The 22,307-nt window shown below is 38.9% G+C and overlaps 1 protein-coding gene across 1 annotated transcript in view; it reads left to right on the forward strand.

Moving 5' to 3' along the window:
* The window catches only part of nrip2 (nuclear receptor interacting protein 2), a 31,909-nt gene extending 15,101 nt beyond the window's left edge, over nt 1-16,808 (forward strand). Inside the window, exons 2-6 of the mRNA XM_054624685.1 lie at nt 1,940-2,245; nt 9,302-9,384; nt 10,097-10,203; nt 12,503-12,555; nt 14,660-16,808. Coding sequence (XP_054480660.1) covers nt 1,940-2,245; nt 9,302-9,384; nt 10,097-10,203; nt 12,503-12,555; nt 14,660-14,776 — 666 coding nt within the window. The 3' untranslated portion in view covers nt 14,777-16,808. The remainder of the gene's footprint in view (nt 1-1,939; nt 2,246-9,301; nt 9,385-10,096; nt 10,204-12,502; nt 12,556-14,659) is intronic.
* Nucleotides 16,809-22,307: the final 5,499 nt, after the last annotated feature.

A 22,307-nucleotide genomic window follows, 5' to 3' on the forward strand; every position in this document is an offset into this window, starting at 1 on the left:
TTGTGGAAATATGCTAGTATAACTAGTATTAAATATATATATATATATATATATATATAAAACTAAATGAAAAAATACAGATTGTGTGTGATAGAGTAAAAATAAAGGGTTTTTGTAGCCAATTTTTTTTGTGTGTATTATCTCTGCAGGGTAGGAAACTGCTTTTATCCATTAAAAGACTTCCCGACACCCGAAAAATGTGTGTTAGCAAATAAAATGTCCACCAGGCTTGAGATGCAAAGAAAAACATGCTAGAAATCCTTTAATGTCTGCTGACAGGGTGACCTGAAAGCAGACTCTTGAAATAGCTTTTCATGACATGATTATGTGACCTGTATTTCAGGTGATTTGGAAGGCACATTTTGAAGCTAAAGTTAGCAATTTAAATCTCAGCGTGTCGTTTTGTGAGGAGGAGGAGGAGGAGGAGGAGGAGGAGGAGGAGGAGGAGGAGGATCTGAAATGCCACAGCCGATGCTACACTGGATTAAATCTGTAGCCCACCTCAGCATCCACAGATAAAAATGCTCTCTTCTTGCTACAGTGTGATGGCTTTTCATATACATTTGTTTCTGCATTGACTCATCCAAAGAGAATTCTTGGTGACGAGCAGAATTATTGCCAAAACTACAGGCAACAGCTTTACATAACTCCTACAGAAAGAAACTCTCACTCACTTCAAAAGCCAAACAAAGATGGTGGACGCTCGTTATTTGGGAAGAATTACGCTGCATGTTGCAGACTGTGATCTAAAATGTTACCAATATTTTTGTGTGTGTGCTTATGGAGGTTCCCAAGTCTGATATGCAGTAATTGGGGGTGCAGAAATTATCCATGTAAAGGTACAAATCAGTAATTTGCACGAAAATGCTCTCTGGTAATGGAAATGTTTTGACCATTACTGGGGGACAATTTTGGAAATGGAAGCAGAAATCTTAAACCCTTGTCTTACAGCTTACCAATAAACTACAACACATACTTTACCTCACACAGCAGCTGCAGAGAAGGAACCGGTCCTATTTTGTCCGACACCTTAATTACTAACTTCATTCATTGTTCCTGCATTTCTAAGAAACTGGCAGTGCTGGAAAAATAAGTAGGAAGGGAACTCAGTCAGACAGAAATCTTCTGGTAATTAATGGTCCAATTAAAGCGCTACTCTAGAAGTCAGTGTGGTTCCTCCAGTATATGATGCAGATCAAATTAATTCTACCATTTGTCTGTATGGTAACTGAATTTAATAATTGTTTTCAACTGAGTTTGCACAACTTTGCATAAATAAGCTTTATCATTACAAATTTCTGAATGTGCAGATAATCTTAAATTATGGTGACGTGTTCCTTTAACACAATGACCTACATATCTTTTTCTCCAGATTTAATGTATTTTACGTCACAAGCTATCTATGACATACTCTGTTAAGATAATAATACTATTCATACTTTAGTATTTATCTTTTCACCATGCAAAGGGAGGTCAACTATCTGAATTTTCAACTGTAATGAACTGTAATTATCCTGGACTTGATGTGACTTAAGTGAAGTGTTTAGATTTTTCACTAAATGTATTTTAGAATTCAACTTCAAAGTAGCTGCATTTATGATTCATCTGCTGATTATTTTGTTGCTTCACCACAAGTAAATCCTTTGGTCATCTTCATAAAACAGTGATCCTTCCCAGTTTCTCAGACTCCAAGGTGACGTGTTTAAACATCTTGTTTCATCCGACCTAAAGCTCAATACCCAAAGATATTAAATATACTGTTCCCTTTTGAGAACCTGCAGCCATCAATTCTTCAGCATGTTTTGCATATCAGCCATCATAAAAACATGAATTGGTCAAACCCTTTTTGTTGTAAAACTGGACTCATGTTCCGTTTCTGCTTGTTGCTAATAAATCCTGCCATTAACCATCCATTTCTTTTTTTTATCTCCCCTTCTAGCAACCTCACAGCATCGTGCAGCGCCGCCTGATGGAGGGAAACATCACGCGGCTGCGGGGGGAGGCCCGGGACGCCAACGGCCGGGTTCGCTCCCCGCTGGCCGACTACAAGGACGGACCCGCCGACGCCGAGGAGAAGAGCGAGAGCACCGCCGACGACTCCACGGAGGAGCACGAGTCTCTGGAGGAGAGCGAGAGGAGCCTACGGTCGGACGAGGAGGACGACAGCAGCGAGGCCGGAGCCAGACAGACGGCGGAGAAGACGGAGAGCTCCACCCTCCTCACAGCTCTGGTTGTTCAATGCAAGGTACTACTACGTCTACTACTGCATAAAAACTGAAAAAAACAAGAGACCATGCAAAAGACAGAACCATCCTGCTCCCATGACTCATCCCTCAAAGCCCACTCTTTGTCTATTCTCCCTTTACAAACCATGAAAAGCTTGGTAAGGATCCAGTGGCTGTCTGGTTGGAGCAGAACAACAGAATACTGAGTCATGGTGACCGAGAGTCCAACCTGCCATGGTTAACACATCCACATGGGTAGCAATAAATGTACGCTACGGGGGCTTGAAATGTACAAACTGTGTGGATCTCAGGACAAAAAGAACAATAATATGTCTAAAATATCATTCAAATTTGTGCTGCCTTTTCTCTTAGGCCCACTAGTACTGATGCAGTGGCAGTGCAACATAAAGCTAATTTAATTTATGGCCACAACCCTCTGCTTTAACCTTAGTGTGGCTTGCTGAGTCCTTTTTAATAACCAATGAATCAGGGTTTGAATGGTTTTACGCCAGCACAGCACTATGTACACACCAATGGTCAAGGACATTGCACACTAGTGAGCAAAGGAATCAGTGCATGACCAAGCTGACACATCTCTCCTCACTTATTTCCTGTCAGCTCTCTATTAGCCGCTATTAATAAAGGCAAAAATACTTTTTATGTAGGATAAGGGTTAAGATAATGGACATTCTAGCATTTCAGTTTTAATAGTTAAGCATAATTATTGAAGAAAAGGATGGTCAAACTGTAGCAGCAGTGTCCGAGATCTACTGACTCTAAGTCCCTAGTTTGGGGTCAAGCATTAAATCTATATTTCCCATAATGCAGTTAAATAGGGTTTTCATTGAGCAGGTATATGGCCACATATCTATAATTCCTAAATTGTTCCGGGAAAAACCTCGAACCAAATCCGACAAAACTGGTTACTATAAGAAAACATTATACAACGGCTTTCACAGGCTGAGCAAACTTGAAATGCATAATGGTGCAGTTTTCTTGCATTTTTTTTGTCTACAGCAGACATCCCCAAACGACCTGCATATGTGATCTTTCTATGGATGTCATTTTTTCAGTCACGACAAATGCAAATATGTGGCCTCCAGTTAATGAAGTTAAAAAACAGTCAATAAATATGTTTTCAAAAAGCGTGAATCAATGCAACTACAAGAGGTCCTTGAGCACACAGTCATAAATGAGCATCAAAAATGTAAGGCTGATGGGTGCAGTAGTAGGCGGGATTAGCCGTGGACAGACAGACAGACGGACGGACGGACGGACGGACGGACGGACGGACAGACAGACAGACAGACAGACAGACAGACAGACAGACAGACAGACAGACAGACAGACAGACAAACAGACAGACAGACAGACACACACACACACACACACACGATCTCCCCTCTTGCTTACGCCTGACGGAGATACAGATGATCAAATATCAAATTCTCTACTGGATCTAATCAAGGAAAAAGACAGTGGATATATAGTGCCAATATTTAACACTTACATCTACATTGTCAAAATCAGCTAAATATTCAGCTATGGCATCCAGAATATTTTAGATAACACTAAGCTATGCTTTCTGTATTACAATACAAAAAACTGACCACACCAACACTCCTTTCTCCAACTCTCAATCACATACCGTTCTCCTCTGCTAACAAGTCACATGACACCATAACAAACAGACCGGATCAAGAGAAATGCAAAGAACAAAGTTTTTCTCTCTGTAGGATTCTTTCCATAAGGTTGTCAGACACTAATAGTTCAAATCTGAGCCTTTCAGTGGAAACAACAAGCTCTTTTATTGTGTATTTACCTTAAAGTTGAGCAGTTGTCACTTAGACACAGAAACATGGGATAGGGTCCAGGGTGAAAAAAGAAAATGTGACTGCAACTGCTGATCCATCCATCTACAGAGAGGCATAAATTAACCTTCAACACTGCGAGTTAATCACATGTGCAGGTCTTTGGGGGATGTCTGCTGTTAGCAAAACAAAGAAGAAAACTGCACCATTATGCATCCAGTGACTCAGCATTCATGCGCTTTATTTGCTGTGTTTTTCTCACATTTTGTCTGGAACACATTAGGCGTTAATGGTCGTCTCGATTCAGGTGGAGATGTTCGGTCTAACACACACTCAGCTCTCCAAAATGTTATTATAATGTATGCAGAAAGGTGCTTCAGTCCGTCCTCAACAGATTTTCCATATTGAGCCACAAGAGACGGCTGATACTTCATGTTTAAACACAATGTTGGATAAAAAGGTGATGTTTTACATGAAGTATCTGCTTAAATTAACAAAAACATAATAGAATAACTGGCATTTCACAACTGGTACATATGAGTTAATGAAGTTAATATTAAAATATCTACTTTCTTAACATGCTCTGATACAATATACAGATTTTAAAACTGCTTCTAAATGATGCTTGATTGACAAACAAACTAGTTGACAGCAATTTTTTTTATTGATTTCTCATTTACAAAGCAAATGTGCCAAAAGATTGATGGTTCTTACTGGATTTGCTGCTTTTCTTAGGTTTATATAATAGTAAATTGAAAAGATTCGGTTTTTGAACTGATGATTGCGAAAAAAATCTGAGGATCTCTACTCAGACTCCTGGGCATTTTTAATAACAATTTTCTGTTATTTATAGATTTAACTTTTATGTTATTAGTCAAATCAATAATAAAACAACACCACCAGGTTTTACTCCATCTTCCCTCCCAAACAAAGAAGAGTTGACTCTCACTCAATTGTCCCTTCTATCTCTCTTACAGTCAAGATGGCTTAGGAGATAACAAAAATCAGATATTTACTCATCTTGTATCGTGCCTAAACTTAGTGGATCATAACATGTTGGATGTGGAAGTAATCTACAGATGCTTCAACTCAAAACTTTTCTATGGATGTCATTTTTTTCAGCCCCGACAAATGCAAAAAATGTGGTCTCCAGCAGAACAAGGTTTGTTGTGAGTCAGCAGTCAATGACGTTATAAAACAGTCAATAATTATGTTTTAAAAAGCGTGAATCACCGCAACTACAAGAGGTCCTTGAGCACACAGTCATAGAGGAGCACCAAAAATATGAGGCTGATTGGTGCAGTAGTAGGTGAGACTGGCCGTGGACAGGCACAACAACACACACACACACACACACACACACACACACACACACACACACACACACACACACACACACACACACACACACACACACACACACACACACACACACACACACACACACACAATCTCCCCTCTTGCTTACGCCTGATGGAGATAAAGATAATCAATTATCTAATTATCTACTGAATCTAATCAAGGACAAATAATATATAATATTTAACACTATGTCTACATACATGACATAATATTTAATTATGGATTCTGATTTAAGATATTTGCAGCCATGTATGACACCAAGGACGGAGCCATTTATCCTTTGAGAGAAATCAATACAGTGATCAAATAACTTTTGTTCCCTGTGGTTGTTAAAAGGTCGTAGTACAGCTTCTGCAAGTGTATTTTAGAATTAGTAATCCACTCCAGACTTTTCTGGTAGATTCAGCGTTTTCCCCCTATTACTCATTGTGCTTCGCTCTGATTTATCATCAACTTATTAAATGCAAAGTGTTCCTCCGTTACTCATTCGGTCGGCTATTTTTAAACTGTAGGATTTCTGCACCAGCGGGGCCGAAACAAAAGAGCAGGTTTGTGGGTCTGCTGATAAGCTTGTGAGGACAAAGGAGGCTCAGTTCAGTCTGTACAGAGAGCGAGGGATCAAAACAAGGCTCATGGAAACTGAACGTGTTTACTTCCAAAGGGGGGAAAAATATCCTTTGGGGTCAAGGGGATGAGATATTGATTCATGACGGAGAGAGAAAGATTTACAGACACGTTCTCTGGATTCAGGCTGAGTGCTGGACAGTAGAAACCACAGTTAATATAAGGCAACTGTCTCTGACTTAAATAGAAGAGTATTTAAATGTGTTTTTAATGGATATATTTAAATGACCAATGTTTTAGTTGTTATATAAATAAATATATATGTATGTATACCAATAGGCTGATAGGTGCTACATGATCACCATCCAATTTGTGATAAATATCTAAAAGATGTTCTAAAATCTTTTAAAATAAGGCAAATTTTCTGACTTAAGTAGTGTTTTTATTCTATGCATTTAAATGGACAATGTTTTAATTGCTAAAATTGTTTTAAAAAAATGTTAAATGGCCACCATTTCCTAGTATTTGAACTATTATTATATAATACAATACTACTAAACTATACTATACTACTAAACTATACCATACTACTAAAGTACTATATTTTCTTTGTACATTTATATATAAATATACAAACACCACAAAGGCCAAAAGGTGCTACATGTTAGCCATCAAACAACCTGTGATAAATATTTCAAAACTGTTAACAATTTAAGAAGTATACAGCAAAAACTGAATAAATCCAAAAGACTGGCAATACAGAGACAATAATAAATCAAATATATCAGCTTCATGAGGATGTGAAGTAGGATAATTAAATAAAGGAACACTTGACACCGATACAGATAAATGCTTTTGTCCTCGTGTCCTAATACTGGACAGGAAGGGAATGAAAAACTTTAATCTGAGAGCTGACGGATACATGTATAAGAGTTCTACTCCAGTATTTTGTGAGGACTTTAACCTTGGTTCTTTTAATAAAACTACACAAGAATACCAAGAACGTTACTGTATCTTGAACTGCAGTTTATCTGAAAGCAAAATCATGAAAAAGAATAACAATTAGAGAGAGTAGAGTTATGTAGCTGGGATATATTAGATCGTGCATGTGATAGTTGAAAAAATATCTTAATTCATACATGGTGTGATACACAGTTAACAGTGTGGGGGTGGTGACATCTTACTGCTTATCTCACATGCATGCAGGGCTACCATATGTTCTGAATACATTCTTTATTCCACCATTATGCTGTATTCACCCACAAACATGTTCCTACTCATGTACAGGATGGAGAGAAGAAGAAAAAAGGCCATTACAGGCAACAGTTCTCATAAACCTTTACAATCTGCTGCGCTGTAGACTTTCCTCTGGTGACATGGAGCCCTGCAGGCAACAGAGCGGCAGAGAGATGATGAAGATGTTTACAAATGTAAAACTCCAGCTTGAATTATGGGTAAATCTGATAGACATGGTGGGAATACACTGATTTGCTTCTTTTTTTTGCAGAGAGTTAGATGAGAGGATACATTCTCATATCTGCCTGTTAAGTATGAGTATGGCTTTAAATTCAATTTAATTCTGCATCCAAAAGTGGGAGTTCAGTATTTTAAACAGGACTGTATGTGCTGTGTTTGTCTATCTTTTTATTTTTGCACTTTTTAAATTGCAAAACCTTTAACCACTGCTGCATTTGCATTACCTATAAAGCACATTGAATTGCCCTGTGAAATGTGACATATTAAAAAAGTTGCCTTGCCTATGAAGCTACATCCAGGAGACAGCTAGCTTAGCTTCTCTTACCATAAAGTCTGAATCAAGGGGGAAATAGTTTTCAGTTTTTACACTTTTTTACACAAGCAATTTTTGTGCGGATTAAATAAATAATGAATACTGTTTTAATCTGTGGGCATCAGGGGTGCTGCTAGGTTTATTTGTGATGTTTGGACAGAACCAGGCTTGTTGTTTTCCACTTCCTTCCAGCCTTTCCGCGAAGCTAAACTAAGCTAAAATAAGCTAAGCTAAACTAAGCTGTCTCCTAGCTTAGGCTCAATATTTGACTGACAAGCTCTTCATCTAACTCTTGGCAAAAAAAAAAGTGATTAAGTGTTTCCCATTCTGTCAAACTATCACTTTAAACCTGCAATAACAGACTTTATTGGCCACTTTGTTGCAGCGGTAACAAGTTGATTTGACAAACTTCTTAGCATACAGTTGCTTATTTACACATCCAGAGGAAATAGAGCAACATTATCATTATTTTGGAGTCATGTTTGTGTCCACCTGATGAATGAAAGACCAATATTCACTTTCTTTTAGCTCTGTTTTTGGTCTCCACCAATTCTTTATCTTCTAATTGCTCCACTATGATCACCAGATAATCTTGAACTGGGTCTTTCTGCTGTTCTTTGCTGACCAGTTAGCAGACAGTGGGTTTTTAGAGGTTTATAGATGAAAACAGACAACGGTGGGACTGAACTTAAACCGTAAAGTTGGTTCCCAAAAAAACTAAATAATTAGCTGATAGAGGTTCTGCAGCGTTGAGTTATATTTTCTGTGGAACTCCTTTTATATTTTGTCATTTCATCACATTATAAAAAAAGACAGTGTTTATAGTTTTGAGTTTGTAAATGAATCATGTCACGGATCACTTTACTCGTCAGTATGATGATGTCTGCTTGGACTAATGAGTTAAATTCCCCGTTGACTCAATTGGTTAATATTTCATGCTATGGTGATGCTTTCAAAGATCATTAAGTCTGAAAAATCAAAGTGCACTCAACAAACTGAACAATCAGCATCTTGTCGGGAAAAAGAGTCAGCAACATGAACTCAACACATCAGCTAAAAAATAACATTTGTGATCTGTAGCGGTGTTCACAGAATGTCCTTGTTGGTTTATATTTAACTTGATTATTAACTGTTGAACCAAACGCCTGCAGCATTTAACGGACAAATACTGATTTAAGAGTCCAACACAGAATCAATAGATATCAAGTTACAAACACAAAATAACATTTGACCAAACCTTTGTAGCAAACGTTCTAAAAAATAAAAAGGGCTGGCTTGGAAACACTTGTTTGTTTTGTTTGTGCAAAGTTAATTAACAGTCAACTTTGACTTTATTTTCCAGTTTGGCAGTTTCACAAGCGTAGTGGGAGCAGAATAGATTAGTTCAAATGAAAAATCAGATCAGTGATTTTCTAAAGCTCCCCAGAGTTGTGTTAATGTTCTGTTGTGTCTGGTTGTTTCCTTCGCTTGTTGTGGTGCCAGACTGAAGTGGAAAAAAAAAAATCACACTGTGACACTAAAAAAAAATCCCCCCTCTGTCTTCTCCACAGTGCTGCGAGACCGAAGTCAAGGCATCCATCAACACCGGCAGCCAACATAACCACATCTCCAGCTCCTGCTGCCAGAGGCTGGGGTGAGAAACGGACTGCTCTTAACTGCAAACACACATATAATACCTACCATCTTTTAAAACAGAAGCATGAAGTGCTTTGACATTAAAATTGACAAAAAGCAAATACCAAACACTGATAGATAATGAGTTTTTTCAGTTTTTTACGGAAAAAGACTACAGGTAAATTCAGGTCTATGGATAACAGAAATCAGAATAGAAGGAATATTTCAAGAATTGGCAAAAAAAAAAAGCTTATAGGAGGGATTTAGTCATGACTATTATAAGCTCTTAAGGCAGGTTTTTATCCAGATTCTTAAAGACCAGACATCACCTTCATCTGTGAGGAAATATATTTAAATGCCAAATGAAGCTCAGACTTTAGATCAAAGTCTGAGCACTGGTTTGTGACATTTTGTTCTCATATTAAGTTCAAAGCTTTGAAAAAGGCAATAGACAAACAGTAAGATGTGCTAATATTGGTGTTCTGTTTGCCTTCGAAATGCTAGTTAATAAAATCCCAGCTGCATAAACTTTTGATTTACATTTTAATAAAGAATTAAAAGGTGACACATAATGAGAAAATCTATTTCTGGGAGACAGCTACAGAATGAAATGAAATGAAATGTTTCTACTGTGTGTGTGTGTGTGTGTGTGTGTGTGTGTGTGTGTGTGTGTGTGTGTGTGTGTGTGTGTGTGTGTGTGTGTGTGTGTGTGTGTGTGTGTGTGTTATTAGACTGGTTCCCATTCAGGGCAGTTCACCATGCGATGGCAGCAGCTCAGTGACCGGTCTGCAGCTGCAGCTGGGCAGACAGACGGTCCAGTGTTCAGCCTACGTCAAAGGTGAGAATCACACTATATAGTATGTGACTATTTCAATGATTTGTAAACAAGAGTCTACAACCAGCAGCTCGCATGATATGCTAACATGCTCCCAAGACAATGCAAACATTCTGATGATTAGCAATGTTTACAATGTTCACCATCTTAGTTTTTAGTGCGTTGGCATGCTAACATTTGCTAATAGGCACAAAGTAGAGCTGAGGCTGATGGGAAAGTCATTAGTTTTGCAGGTATTTGCTCAATTGAACAAATTACACTTATGACAGATTGATAGCAACGAAGAACAATTTTTGCCTCACGTTGCCTGTGTCTTGGCCAAAAAGTTGCACCTGAACACACCGCAAAAACTACAGCCATCGGCCAACTACCGTGTACGTTCTGCACCTACTTAATAGGAAATGATTTTCCAAACCAGCTGGCGTTAATAGTGTGTATTCGTCATTCAAAAAAGTGAAACCGTCAGACCTCAACTGTGGAAATACAAGATGTTCTCATACATCGATGAAAGAAATCAGCATCGAGGGCCTACAAAGGAGGACTAGTGCCAACGAAGCGAGACAAACAGCAAAACAAAACGAGGGCCAAGGTTATTCAATTTCATCCTGAAGGGGGACATGAATAGGTCTACCAAATGTCATGGCAATCCAATCCAACAGCTGTTAAGAATCACAAATGTGAAGGTCATGGTGGCGCTGAAGAAAAAGTCTGAAGTGGAGCAGAGAAATATGAAATCACCTGCTGTGTCTTCTCTGTAGAAATTCAGCTAAAAGAGATTTTGAGTTGGATATCAGTTTGTCTCCGTACTTAGCATTCTGGCAGCACATCCTATCTTGTCCTTTTAAAGCACTCAGGCAGAAATAACCATTAAATAAAAGGACAGCTGGGTCGAGAAGAATATGTTGAAGCAGTGATCAACAATATTTTCGGGCAAATAAATGTCTGTTTGCTTATCTTTTCCACTTTATATTGCCAATGCAGCACAATAATGTTGTATGAAAGCTTCTACATATTCTGTACTAAGAGTGTTAGGTAGCTTTTCTTAATAGGGGGAAATCCCCTTCTGCAGAAAAATAACAAGTCTGAAGATAATTATCACGAGCAGCAATTGTCATCATGGCTGAACAGACAAACAGGAACCAAATTCCAGAAAATCCAACTGCCGAAGACATTGTTACACGAGGATTGATCTTATTATCTTTTTAGATTCTTATGACGAGTTAAGGAGATAAGTGGTTATTGATGCTACAGTCGTAACAGGCACTGTTTCAAAGACAAATAAAAATCATCTGCAGATAATAAACAAAAGTGGTCTAAAAAAAGGTGAGGAAAAAGTTAATCTGCATTCGATTGCAATGAAAGGGTAGTTTATTTTTCTCATTAAGAAGCTTGCTTTCCTTTTAAGGACTTTTTTCAGTTTCTTCTTTGAGGTTTGTAACATTTAAGTTGGTTTAGCTGCAGTATTGAGTTTGTTTGACAAAAACTTGACAAATATGGTGTCGATACCACTCTGATATTTGAGTCAATATGAAGCTACAGCTAGGAGAACGTTTAGTTTAGCAGAAAAACTACCAGCAGGGAGAAAGAAATCAGCCTACCATCACTTTTGTGGGTAAGCACTAATTAACACATCATATATCCTTTTTACACTTTGTTTTTCACACTGATTAAACCAACCAGATATGAAGTGTTAATTTATAAGCTTTAGAGGTGTTGGTAGGTAGGACAGACCCAGACTGTTTCCCCCTCTTTTGTAGTCTTTATGCTAAGCTAAGCTAACCAGCTGCTGTCTCAAATTTAGGGAGTGGTATCAAACTTCTTAATCTAATCTATTTCCAGAAAAGTAAAACTATTCCTTCAAAGTCATATCGTATTTCCGGAGCCTCAAAGCATTAAATTATAGAAATATTGCGTCCTTGCTTTGATTTCTCCTGACTTTCGCCTTGTTATCTGGTCCTCACAAAGATAGAAGAACAAGACAAACACACAGTTATTCATGCTGCAGTTTTTATCTGGACCTACTCCATAATTCCTCCGCTTCGGTGAACGACGAGTCTAATTCAATCCCAGCGCTCGACTCTTTCACGCACGTTAAATTCTCACTAAACTCTCACGTTGCGGCTTCAAAACCTGTCCCTACAAGTACATACAATAATCAGCACTCATTAACATGAGAATGAATTATTTAGTTGTGTTGGCGATTCAACCTGGATTCAGGCTAATGTATGCAATGTTCACATGAGGCTGTTCATGAATAAGACTCGTTTCTCTCCCCTTATCTCTCTTCCTTTTCCACTTTCAGAGGATGAGGCGTTTGAGCTGTGCCTGGGTCTTCAGACTGTGTTGGAACTTAAAGTAAGGTCCTCATTTGCTTTGCTAATATTTTGAACGCGTTATCTTTTTTTTTTTTATATGTGCTTTTTAAAGAACCAGCTGCCTGAAACGGCGTTTAAAAATAGGCAAAAAAGGAAAGAAGAAGAAAGCTGTAGGAGGAAAAAAACAACCATTTAAGGGGTAAAGATGGAGGCACAAATTCCTAAAAAGAAATGTACTGTATGTGGTTTTATCTAAAGGGAAAAGGCTGGTGGGGTTATTTTAGTGGCCCAGTTATCTGCTCGATTCCCACTGTGCAGGTAAAAACTCAGATAAGAGCGGATTGAGGACATCTGGTGAGGTGGAATTGTTGAAATTGCAATTCAAACCTCATAAAAAGACTCAATTGCAAACGGAGGGTAGTGCTCCGTCGCCATGGAGGACGTTATGTTTTCGGTTTGGGTTTGTTTGTTTGTCAGAAGGATGACAGAAAAACTACTGGCACAAGTTTCATGAAACTTGGTGGAAGGGTGTAGCATAAACAAAGGGAGAAAACAACAAAACATTTTCGAGCCGATCGGAATCAGGAGGATACGCAAATTCCAAACTCCACCAAGGACAGTATGTTTTCAGTTTGGGTTTGTTTGTCTGTTGATTTTCATGAAACTTGGTGGAAGGGTGTAGCAATAACAAAGGCAAAAACCCATTAAATTTAGGAGTGTATTCGTATCATGGATCAGATACACATATTATTTTTCCCTTAATGGCCTTGCCGGAGGTCTAAGCTCTCTGAGTGCCCCTCTAGTTTCAGTATTACATCTGCTGCATCTGGTTAATATCCTCCTGAAATCTAATTGGAGAGAGACGTGAGGGCATTAAGGAACATGAGCTCCTTTTTTCTTAATTTTGTAAATTAGCCTTTAAGGACTTAGTAATGTTAGAAGAACATTTCCCCTTGATGGGTTTGCTCTGCAAGTTTCCACAACAAATATAGTAATTAAATATGATGGCTAAATCTATCATTAACACAAGGACTGCAAAAAAGTGATTTAAACACATCACCTTTGGATTTAGGAAAATGCGATGTGCACATTTGGCAATTTTCTAACTTCATTGGACAAACAAGAATCAAGAAAACAATCTAGAAAATAATTGATAATGACGATGATCTTTGGTTGTTATCTTAAAATATGTAAACACTGTGCAGCCTGTGTGTTGCTCAACCCATATATCCCAATGCTACCAGAATGTTGCTACCAATATGTTTAATTTACTACAATAGAGGGGTGCCAATGTCAGAGATTTTACATATAAATCTACACTTAAGTAATCGGTGAAAGAACTTACTAAAATAAACAAACTAGAATGTTGCATTTTTCATCTTTCAGTACTTTTGATGCAAATATTTATCTGTCCAATAGACAAATAAATAATCTTAAACATCAGTGCAAACAAAGGTTTTAAATGCAGGATAGTTCAACCAACAACTAAGGATTTGGATTAATGAAGTTGAGTCCACATACGGTATGGGAGCCATTTACACTCCGTAGCAAATTATTACCTCCGCAAATAAAACAATTTAATCTAGAGAGAGCTGACGGCTTGATATTAGCAGAACGATACTCATACTCATTTAAAGTTCCCAATTACTGGATGTGTACTGATCTAAGAACTATGTAGACATGGGGATAATGCTGGTATCTAATGTGTTGTCTTCAAATATGCTTGTTTTTTGTTTTCAAACAGTCCAAAACCCAAAGATGTTCAATTTAGGATGATGTCAAACTGAATAAAATAGAATATTGTGTCGCCTAATCTGAACAAAATCTGGTCATAGAGCACAATGGTTCACAATTTTCTTGGCTTGTGTGTCTTGAGAACAAAGCAATATCTAGTTAAACTATGCAGATTTTAGTTATTTTTCCTTCTCAGATTGTTAATTTTGAGTAGGTTATGAGGCAAGAAGAAGTAAAAAATCTAATGTTCCACAAGAAAACATGTATAGAAAAGCCTGAAAACATTATTTTGCATTGCAGAAGATATTTTTATTGTCTCCTTTTTTGTTATTTATCCTCAGATTAGTTGTGCGACCCCAATGTTGGAAACCACCGATGTACCACCACTAATTACGTGTTTCCTCTCACAGTGCTGCCTGGACCTGAGTAGTCGTGTCCTGAAGCTGCATGGCTGCGGAGAGGAGCTGCCTTTCCTGAACCCTTCGACCGACAGCCAGTGCCAACACGACTCCAACGAGAACCTGTGAGCCCGGAAACTCGACGGCGGCGACCACTTCCTCTAAAATCTCGACTGGTTGCAGCAACGTGGCGCGACGCCGTTCGTGTCTGGACGAGTCCGATCACAGCGTCTCTCTCACGCTGCCAGAACACGGATGAGCGTTCGCCAACGTCGTTCTTGAGTTTACATCGATGTGTTTGTAGAAACATTCGCCATGATTATCTCTTATAATAAATTAGTCTAGTTTACAGAGCGGGTGCCGATCCAAATCTCTATGAATCTAATCAATCTTTATGATTATGTTATACGTTCAAATCCAGTTCCTCTGTTGAGCTGCTTGGATACACTGATGCTCTCTAAAAAGGGAAAACCTTTATAATCATTTAAAGTGAACTTTAGTGGTATATTTTGTGATTTGGCTGTACAAATATTACTTTAAATCATCGAGTAAATAAATTAAATTGTAAATCATTTCAGTTTAGATGATATGAAAGGAATTGTTTCATACTTTGGGAGTCATGCTAGTAAATTTGCTTACGAAGCTATATGAGAAGATGACCTATAGCTAGTCGGTTAGCTTAGCTTAGCATAAAGACTGTAAACAATGGAAAACAGCTAGCCTGCCTCTGTCCACAGGTAATAAACCTTTGTTTAATTCGTACAAACACTGAATATATCAAGTTGCAGTTTTACGGTAAAGTTAGTCCAGTCAATAATCTAGCTGCTAGCACATAAACCCTCGTGAAAACCTCAACTCCTTCAGTGTTTGCAATGATTTAACTACTGGCTCATAACCTTTTATAAGTTTGGACAGAGCCAGGCAAGCTTTTTCCTCTTGTTTCCAGCCTTTATGCTAAGCTAAGCGACTGCAGCTACATATTGAACATACAGACATGAGAGAGGTAGAAATCTTCTCACCCTACTCTCATCGAGAATGTGAATAAGCGTATTTCCAAATTGTCAAACTATTCCTTTAAGAATCAGCATGACCTGTCTGAAAAGTGTCGGTACTCAGGATCCCCTTTCCAGTGTGTTCAAAGGACATTTTGAGAAGTTCATTGAGGTCTTGTGTAATTAGGTTTGGATCAAACTGCCTCTTGAAGAGACAAGGCCGTGTTCTCGTCTAGAATTTTTAAAAGAGATCTGAAGAAAACCATTTTCTGATTTACTTCTATTCAGCTTTATAAAGCCCCTTTGCTTTTTCTTTCCCCATCAAAAGACTGAGGTTTAGTTTTCCAAGAGCTCACTCCCAGTCCGCCACAGCCGCCTAGACTGAACTACACTAGTTCCCTGTAAAGCCCCTCTAATAAAAATAGACGTCAGGCCATATTTGACTCGGCTACAGAAATATCAAAAACATTCCATCTGCATGACTTTGTAAAGTTCTGCCTTTGTACAAGTCTGCATGTTTGTGTACTAGTCTGATTGTGTGTGAAGGAGCTACAGTATGTGTGTGTTAGGAGTCGAAGAAGTTTTTTTCATGCATTGTTTTGGCTTGTGTTTCACAAGGGAAAAAAAGTGGATTACGTCCTAAATTCCCCCCAAAAACGGTCAACCGAGCTCTGGTCAGAACAAGCTGCCAAAAGCCGACCCCAGCTGCCTTCCCAGCTCTGCCTCTATCAGGAGATCTTCATCGCTCCGTTGCGTTTTGTGCCAAGACCCCTTCTTCAAACTCCTCTTTATACAGAAATCTGGTTTTCTTTGTGCTAATATCACCTTTTTCTTTGTCTGGCGTTATTGTCACAGGAAACCCCCGACTACATTGCCACCTGCCTCTCTTTTGTCTCTCAGTGTTTTCATAGTGTGGAGAATCAAGAACTGCCTCAGATCATGCTGTGCTTTAATAACACCTGGGCCGAGCCGTGCCGTGCTTTTTGACTGTGCTACAGTATCCATCTAACCTCGCCGCGGAGGTCATCCACACGTAGATTTGTTCTCTCTTTGATGTACCAGTGACCTTCCTACGCTGTATGAGAGGGAATCGATGTGTGACAGAAATTTATTTTTGGTGTTTCTCTTCTTCTGAACAGTATTTTCTCTGCCTAATAAAAATATGTATTCTGGCTAACTCTGTATTCACAATCTTAATATTAACTGACAAAAGTTTGGAGGAGCGACAGGTCTTTTTTGGAAAGAGTAGAGCAACATTATGTTAAAGGGCAGCCGTTTAAAAACTCTAATCTCCGTCTGTCTGAATGTGAGCCAGCAGACTTGTTGTAGGAGGGCTCTACTAGAAGAAGTTTTTTTGGACCTCACATTGATTCCCATGGTCTGTACTTGCCAAACAGCCCTGTGCTGTATGTGCCCTTCACTGGTACTGCCTGCTATATAAAGAACGGAGAAAGCAGATGTTCCCACAGCATCAGGGGGCTTTGACAGTCGACCCCTCTGACCAATGAAGGCTGTTTTGCCCTTCTTAAATGACACAGATTGAAGACAGTCCAAGTCATGTATGTCAGAGCGAAACTCTAGTTGAAGGAGTAGTTTGTAGGATTTAGTGGCATCTAGAGGTGAGGTTGGAGATTGCAACCAACTGAATACCCCTCCATTGACCCCTCCTTTTCCAAGCACATCAGAAAACTACGGCACGTAACTTAAAAACACTAAAGTCCCTCTGTAGAGTCAGTGTTTGGTTTGTCCGTTCTGGGCTACAGTAGAAAAATGGCGCTGCAGAACCAAGTCGTCAGATGAAATGTTGGTATTGTACGTTTTTGCAAACCACTGCATACGTTGAATGTTGACATTTATGATCCAGAAAAATCCAGAGGACTTTCTTGCATGTATAATCATTATTATACCTCATAACTTTCAATAACGGTCGCTCGATGTACAACGTCCCTTGCTTAGACCAAAATGTATCCGAGGTTTGAACAAACATATAATGCCGACAAAACTGGGCTACGGTGACTCCATGAAGAGGACCCGTTCACCATGTAGATATGAAAGCTCATTCTAAGATCACAAAAACAAAAAAAATCGTAGTTTCAGGTGATTACACACTAATGAAAACATAATAATGAATACTAAATTCCATTTCTTTAAATAGTGTCAGTTATTCATAATCATAATATATATTCTTATTTTATAGACTCGATTATATCTCGATTACTCAAGTCACCTCTGAGCTGTATCATTATATTATTATATTACAGGTGCAACTGCGACGACAAGCGCGAGAAACACAATATTAGACAGCAAAACTAATGAGACCAGACGGTAAACCTGCAGGTAGAAAGCTAAAGAAATGTCTGACTAAACACATTTTGTCACAACAAAACGTCTCCGGTTTGACACGACGGTTTCCTCTCAAACTGCATTCATCTTTGCAGAGCTGTCAGCCGATGCTATTTGTTTTTTCAGTTAGGCCTCAGTGTGACAGCTACCGGCGCGGGGAAACACGGGGAAAGAACATCACAGGAACATGAAATCACAACAAACCTTTAGAGACGGTCCCACTCAATACGCCCCCCAAACCCCTCCATTGTTTTGAGTCACTTTGCACACCACATCCTGTTAACAACGCACCAGGTAACACCTCTGCTAGAAAAGCACCATTAGTCACATCCCCTCTCAGAAATCACACTGTGTTTGTACTTTTCTCTTCATGTTGGGGTCTTTTAACAAATGCACAGCAGATGCTTTTAGTCTTAAAAACACAAACAGATCACTTGAGTCATGAAAATAAACAAGGAAAAACAGTATATGTTGACTTTTTGACTTTTAAGCTGAGTTTTAGGCCGTTGCTTGATTCTGTCTGAGCAGTAGAGGTGTTGCATAAAGCATCATCCCTCAGTATGCGCGAAGACGCTCTTCTCGTTTAGAGGACAGATGTTGACTACAGATTTCAGTAGAGAGGGCAAACTGATCTGCAGGCGGGAATGACTAATATAAATCTGCACCCAGAGGAGTAGAGGCCCAGGCTTTCAGAGCCCACAAGGGGTAGAGTTACAGTACACTGCCTGTGTGATTAACCACCCATGTTTTTTGTATTCATGGATAATTATTGAGTGAGTAGGGCATTGTAAAATAATCTTCTTGTCTTTGGTTTTAACAAAAGTGTCAAGTGCATTTAAAAGAGTCTTGGTGTTATTCTGCATTTTTCCTACCTAACAAACCCACATGAAAAGACCAAAACCAACAATGTGTTCGTTTATTGCTCAATCTTTTCTGAATTCCCTACTGTGTCTGTGGCACTCAGCCACAAGCCAATTTGTTCCCACTGAAGAGCTAAATCTTTTTTCAAAGGCTCAGCAATTCCCTAAAACAGAAAATCCCAGTCAGCCATGTTTTTTGTTTATATTTTGCATTTTGTAACTGGAACGCTTGGAAGTTTTAAGTTGAAATTGTCAGCTGGGAAAATCCAGCAATGGGACTGCGGCTCATTTTCTGTAACCAATGTAAAGTTAAAGAATGGCGAAGTTAGCCAATGAGCCAGCTGTCTGCAGCTGTAGCTAGTTTACTAATTCCGTCATGCTTCAGTGCTACACTGGTTACGATAGCAAAGTCCTTTTCTACGCTGTGACGTAAAGAGTGTGTGGCTGAAGCACTTAATAGTTAAACCTTTTAAATTGTTTACTTTGGCTTTGTACGATTCGTAACGTTACTACTCTCCTACTCGCCTGTGAATTAACGGAAGTCAGTTTAGTTTATACTGAAGTTAGCCCGCTTTAATGGTCGCAATGGCACCGGACCATCCTGCTTAGTTCATTTGAATGTGAATGTCCCTTCTGCTCCTATTCTGTTTCTATGATGCTAATGTTTAAGAGGTATTATGTTCAGCCTACAATCTTAGTTTGGCGCGTTAGCATGCTAAGATTAGCCAATTAGCACCATTAACACCAAACACTGTATTGACTGTCTGCAAAAACTTAATTGCCGATCTATACAAGTCAAGATGAATAAGTCTGGACCAAAATAACGACCGACTGACCAACATACATTGAACTCCAGAGCTATGCTGGTTAAAAGCGTGATTTTAAGCCTTCATATGAAACTCTAATTTGCAGTTTACTTTTTGGATTCTGCTTTACTTCACATGATCAGAGTCTGAGGAAAACTTGTGTGGGCAGAAAGACTTTTCCTTTTTCACAGAGCAGCCAACTCCTCCGTCCAGACCTCATCACATACTGTTTATTTACTTTTAAGTGTTCATCTCTATCAATAGCATCTCCTCCCTCCATCGGGTGAAGAGTTTCACACACACACACACACACACACACACACACACACACACACACACACACACACACACACACACACACACACACACACACACACACACACACACACACACACACACACACACACACACACACACAAACAAAGCAGCCCTGTGGGAACGGCCCAGAAGCCTTAACCCCAGAGAGAGAAGTAGGGGTGATGTGAGGGGAATATTGATCAGACCCGGTCTATGTAACGCGTTGCCAGTGAGTGGGAGAAGCTCCAGAGAGAAGACAGTGAAAACATTTAAGCTCTTGCCTGGAAAGAATCACATATAAATTAACATACAGATAGAGAAATTGTAAGTACTGCTCAAATTACTGAACTGTAATTACCATTCATGCACGAATCAGAGTCGTAATTATGGCTGGAAGACAGATTTTTCTGAAAGCTACGATGTGTCCAACTTGGCACTTAGTAATATGGGTGTGAAAAACCAAGCAAACATGGACGCCTCACTACATATTAACAGGCAGACATGTGAAGGCAGCTACACCATCCTTATTAACTAACCCAGCTACAGCTCTATTTCTGAGGGAGAAATATTACTTACTCTCCTTGCTGTATAAAAACCAACCTGTGGCATCTTAAAAAAAAGGCACAAAATAAATCCCACATGCTGAAAAATGATGTGGCATTAATTAAAACATTATTTTTCCATTCATGTTTGCATGGACTATCTTTTCATACTTAATCTGAAAGTGATGCAGAGTCAAAAAAGAAGTTGCAGTTCTCTATTCCAATGATGAAAACACTGGTTAGAATTTTAACCGCACCCATAGAGTGTATTACATAAAAACCAAACACTCGCAGGCTACTGTGTGTAATAAAAGCTGTCAGTCAGATGGAAATCCTCTCTGCATCTGCTGTGATAAAACCTCTGGCTATTAACGCTGCCTGGTGAGCTGTTCGCCCTGCAGCGTTTCCCCCCAGCGAGCGTGAGGGGGATGATGTAACCCATGAAAGCTGCAGAATTAAGCCCGACGCAGACGAAATTGGACGCCGTTAATCAGTGGTGTCAGTTCCCTCGGTGGCCTGGAGCCGCTGAGGAAACGTGATGGAGCTCATGTCAACCCCCCCCCCCCCCAACTCAATGCATTGGAGGCTGGGGGTTCGGCTGTCAGTCAGTCAGGATCAGATCCACATTACCACACCCACCACCCACTGTTCCACCAGGACCGAGTATCTCCACCCGGCTGAAGGTGGAGAATCTTAGAGTTACAATATAATGTAATTCAATGCAGAAATATTGCAAAGCATGTTCAAAAATATGACCACAATGAATCCGTCTCAAGACCAGAGGTGGGAGAAGAACTCAGAGCCTTTACTTAAGTAAAAGTACCAATAGGAAAATGTAAAAATACTACATTACATGTAAAAGTCCAGCATTCAAAATGTTACAAAGTACAAAATATCAGCAAAATATAAAAAAGTTAAAATAATCTTTCTGCAGAAATATGCTCCCTGAGATTGATATATTGTTATATACTACATTTATACTACAGTGGTTTCCAAGCCGAGTGAAAACATTAGATAAATCTGATGGGACATGAGATGATTAAAGGAGTTGGAAAGAAGTAAAAACTAACTCTTTTTCCCCAGAAAAATTTCGGCATTAGTCGTTCCAGCAAATGCCCAAAAACCAACATATGTTTACGTTAAATATACAAAGCCGTAGTTTGTCTTATTCAAACGATGTGAACGGTGAATTAGTGTGACGTCATTATAGAGTCATAAGTTTGCACTGAGAGGAGGTAAGGGCCGATAGATGAGCAAACAAAATGTTAAACTTTAAGTTGGGAGATGTTCCATCTAACAGTCAACGTTGGTTTCTTTTAATCAAGACCGAAATTGTCGCCGAAACTTTGCAAAAGTAGTAATTGTAACTGAACAAAGATATTTTTCTAAGCTTTCCCAAAATATAACCAAACCATAGAGGTGTAGGATGAGAAAACAGGTCTTGAAGGCATGAATCTCCTTTTTATAGGAGGCCAAAAAGGTTGGAAACCACTTATTTAATCTCAAACAATGTATTGTATAAACTCATCATATGAAGTTAAGTAACTTTAAACTATAGCTGTCATGTAATTGTTCTGTAAACACTTTTAATATTTGCATCTGAAATGTACTAGAGAAGTATGAAATAGACTAAAATGGAAATACTCAAGCTAAGCACCTCAAAATTCTACTTATGTAAAAGACCACACAAGTCAACAACAGGTGTTTTCGTCATGTATTCGTCCTCCTGCACAGTTCTAAAGGTCTGAAGAAGAGCTTTAGTTCAAAAAACAAAACAGATTCATGCTCTTTTCAAGGCCTGCACATAATTATCCTCGTGT

This window comes from Anoplopoma fimbria, chromosome 23 (assembly GCF_027596085.1).
Source record: "Anoplopoma fimbria isolate UVic2021 breed Golden Eagle Sablefish chromosome 23, Afim_UVic_2022, whole genome shotgun sequence".
In the NCBI taxonomy this organism is placed as follows: Eukaryota; Metazoa; Chordata; class Actinopteri; order Perciformes; family Anoplopomatidae; genus Anoplopoma; species Anoplopoma fimbria.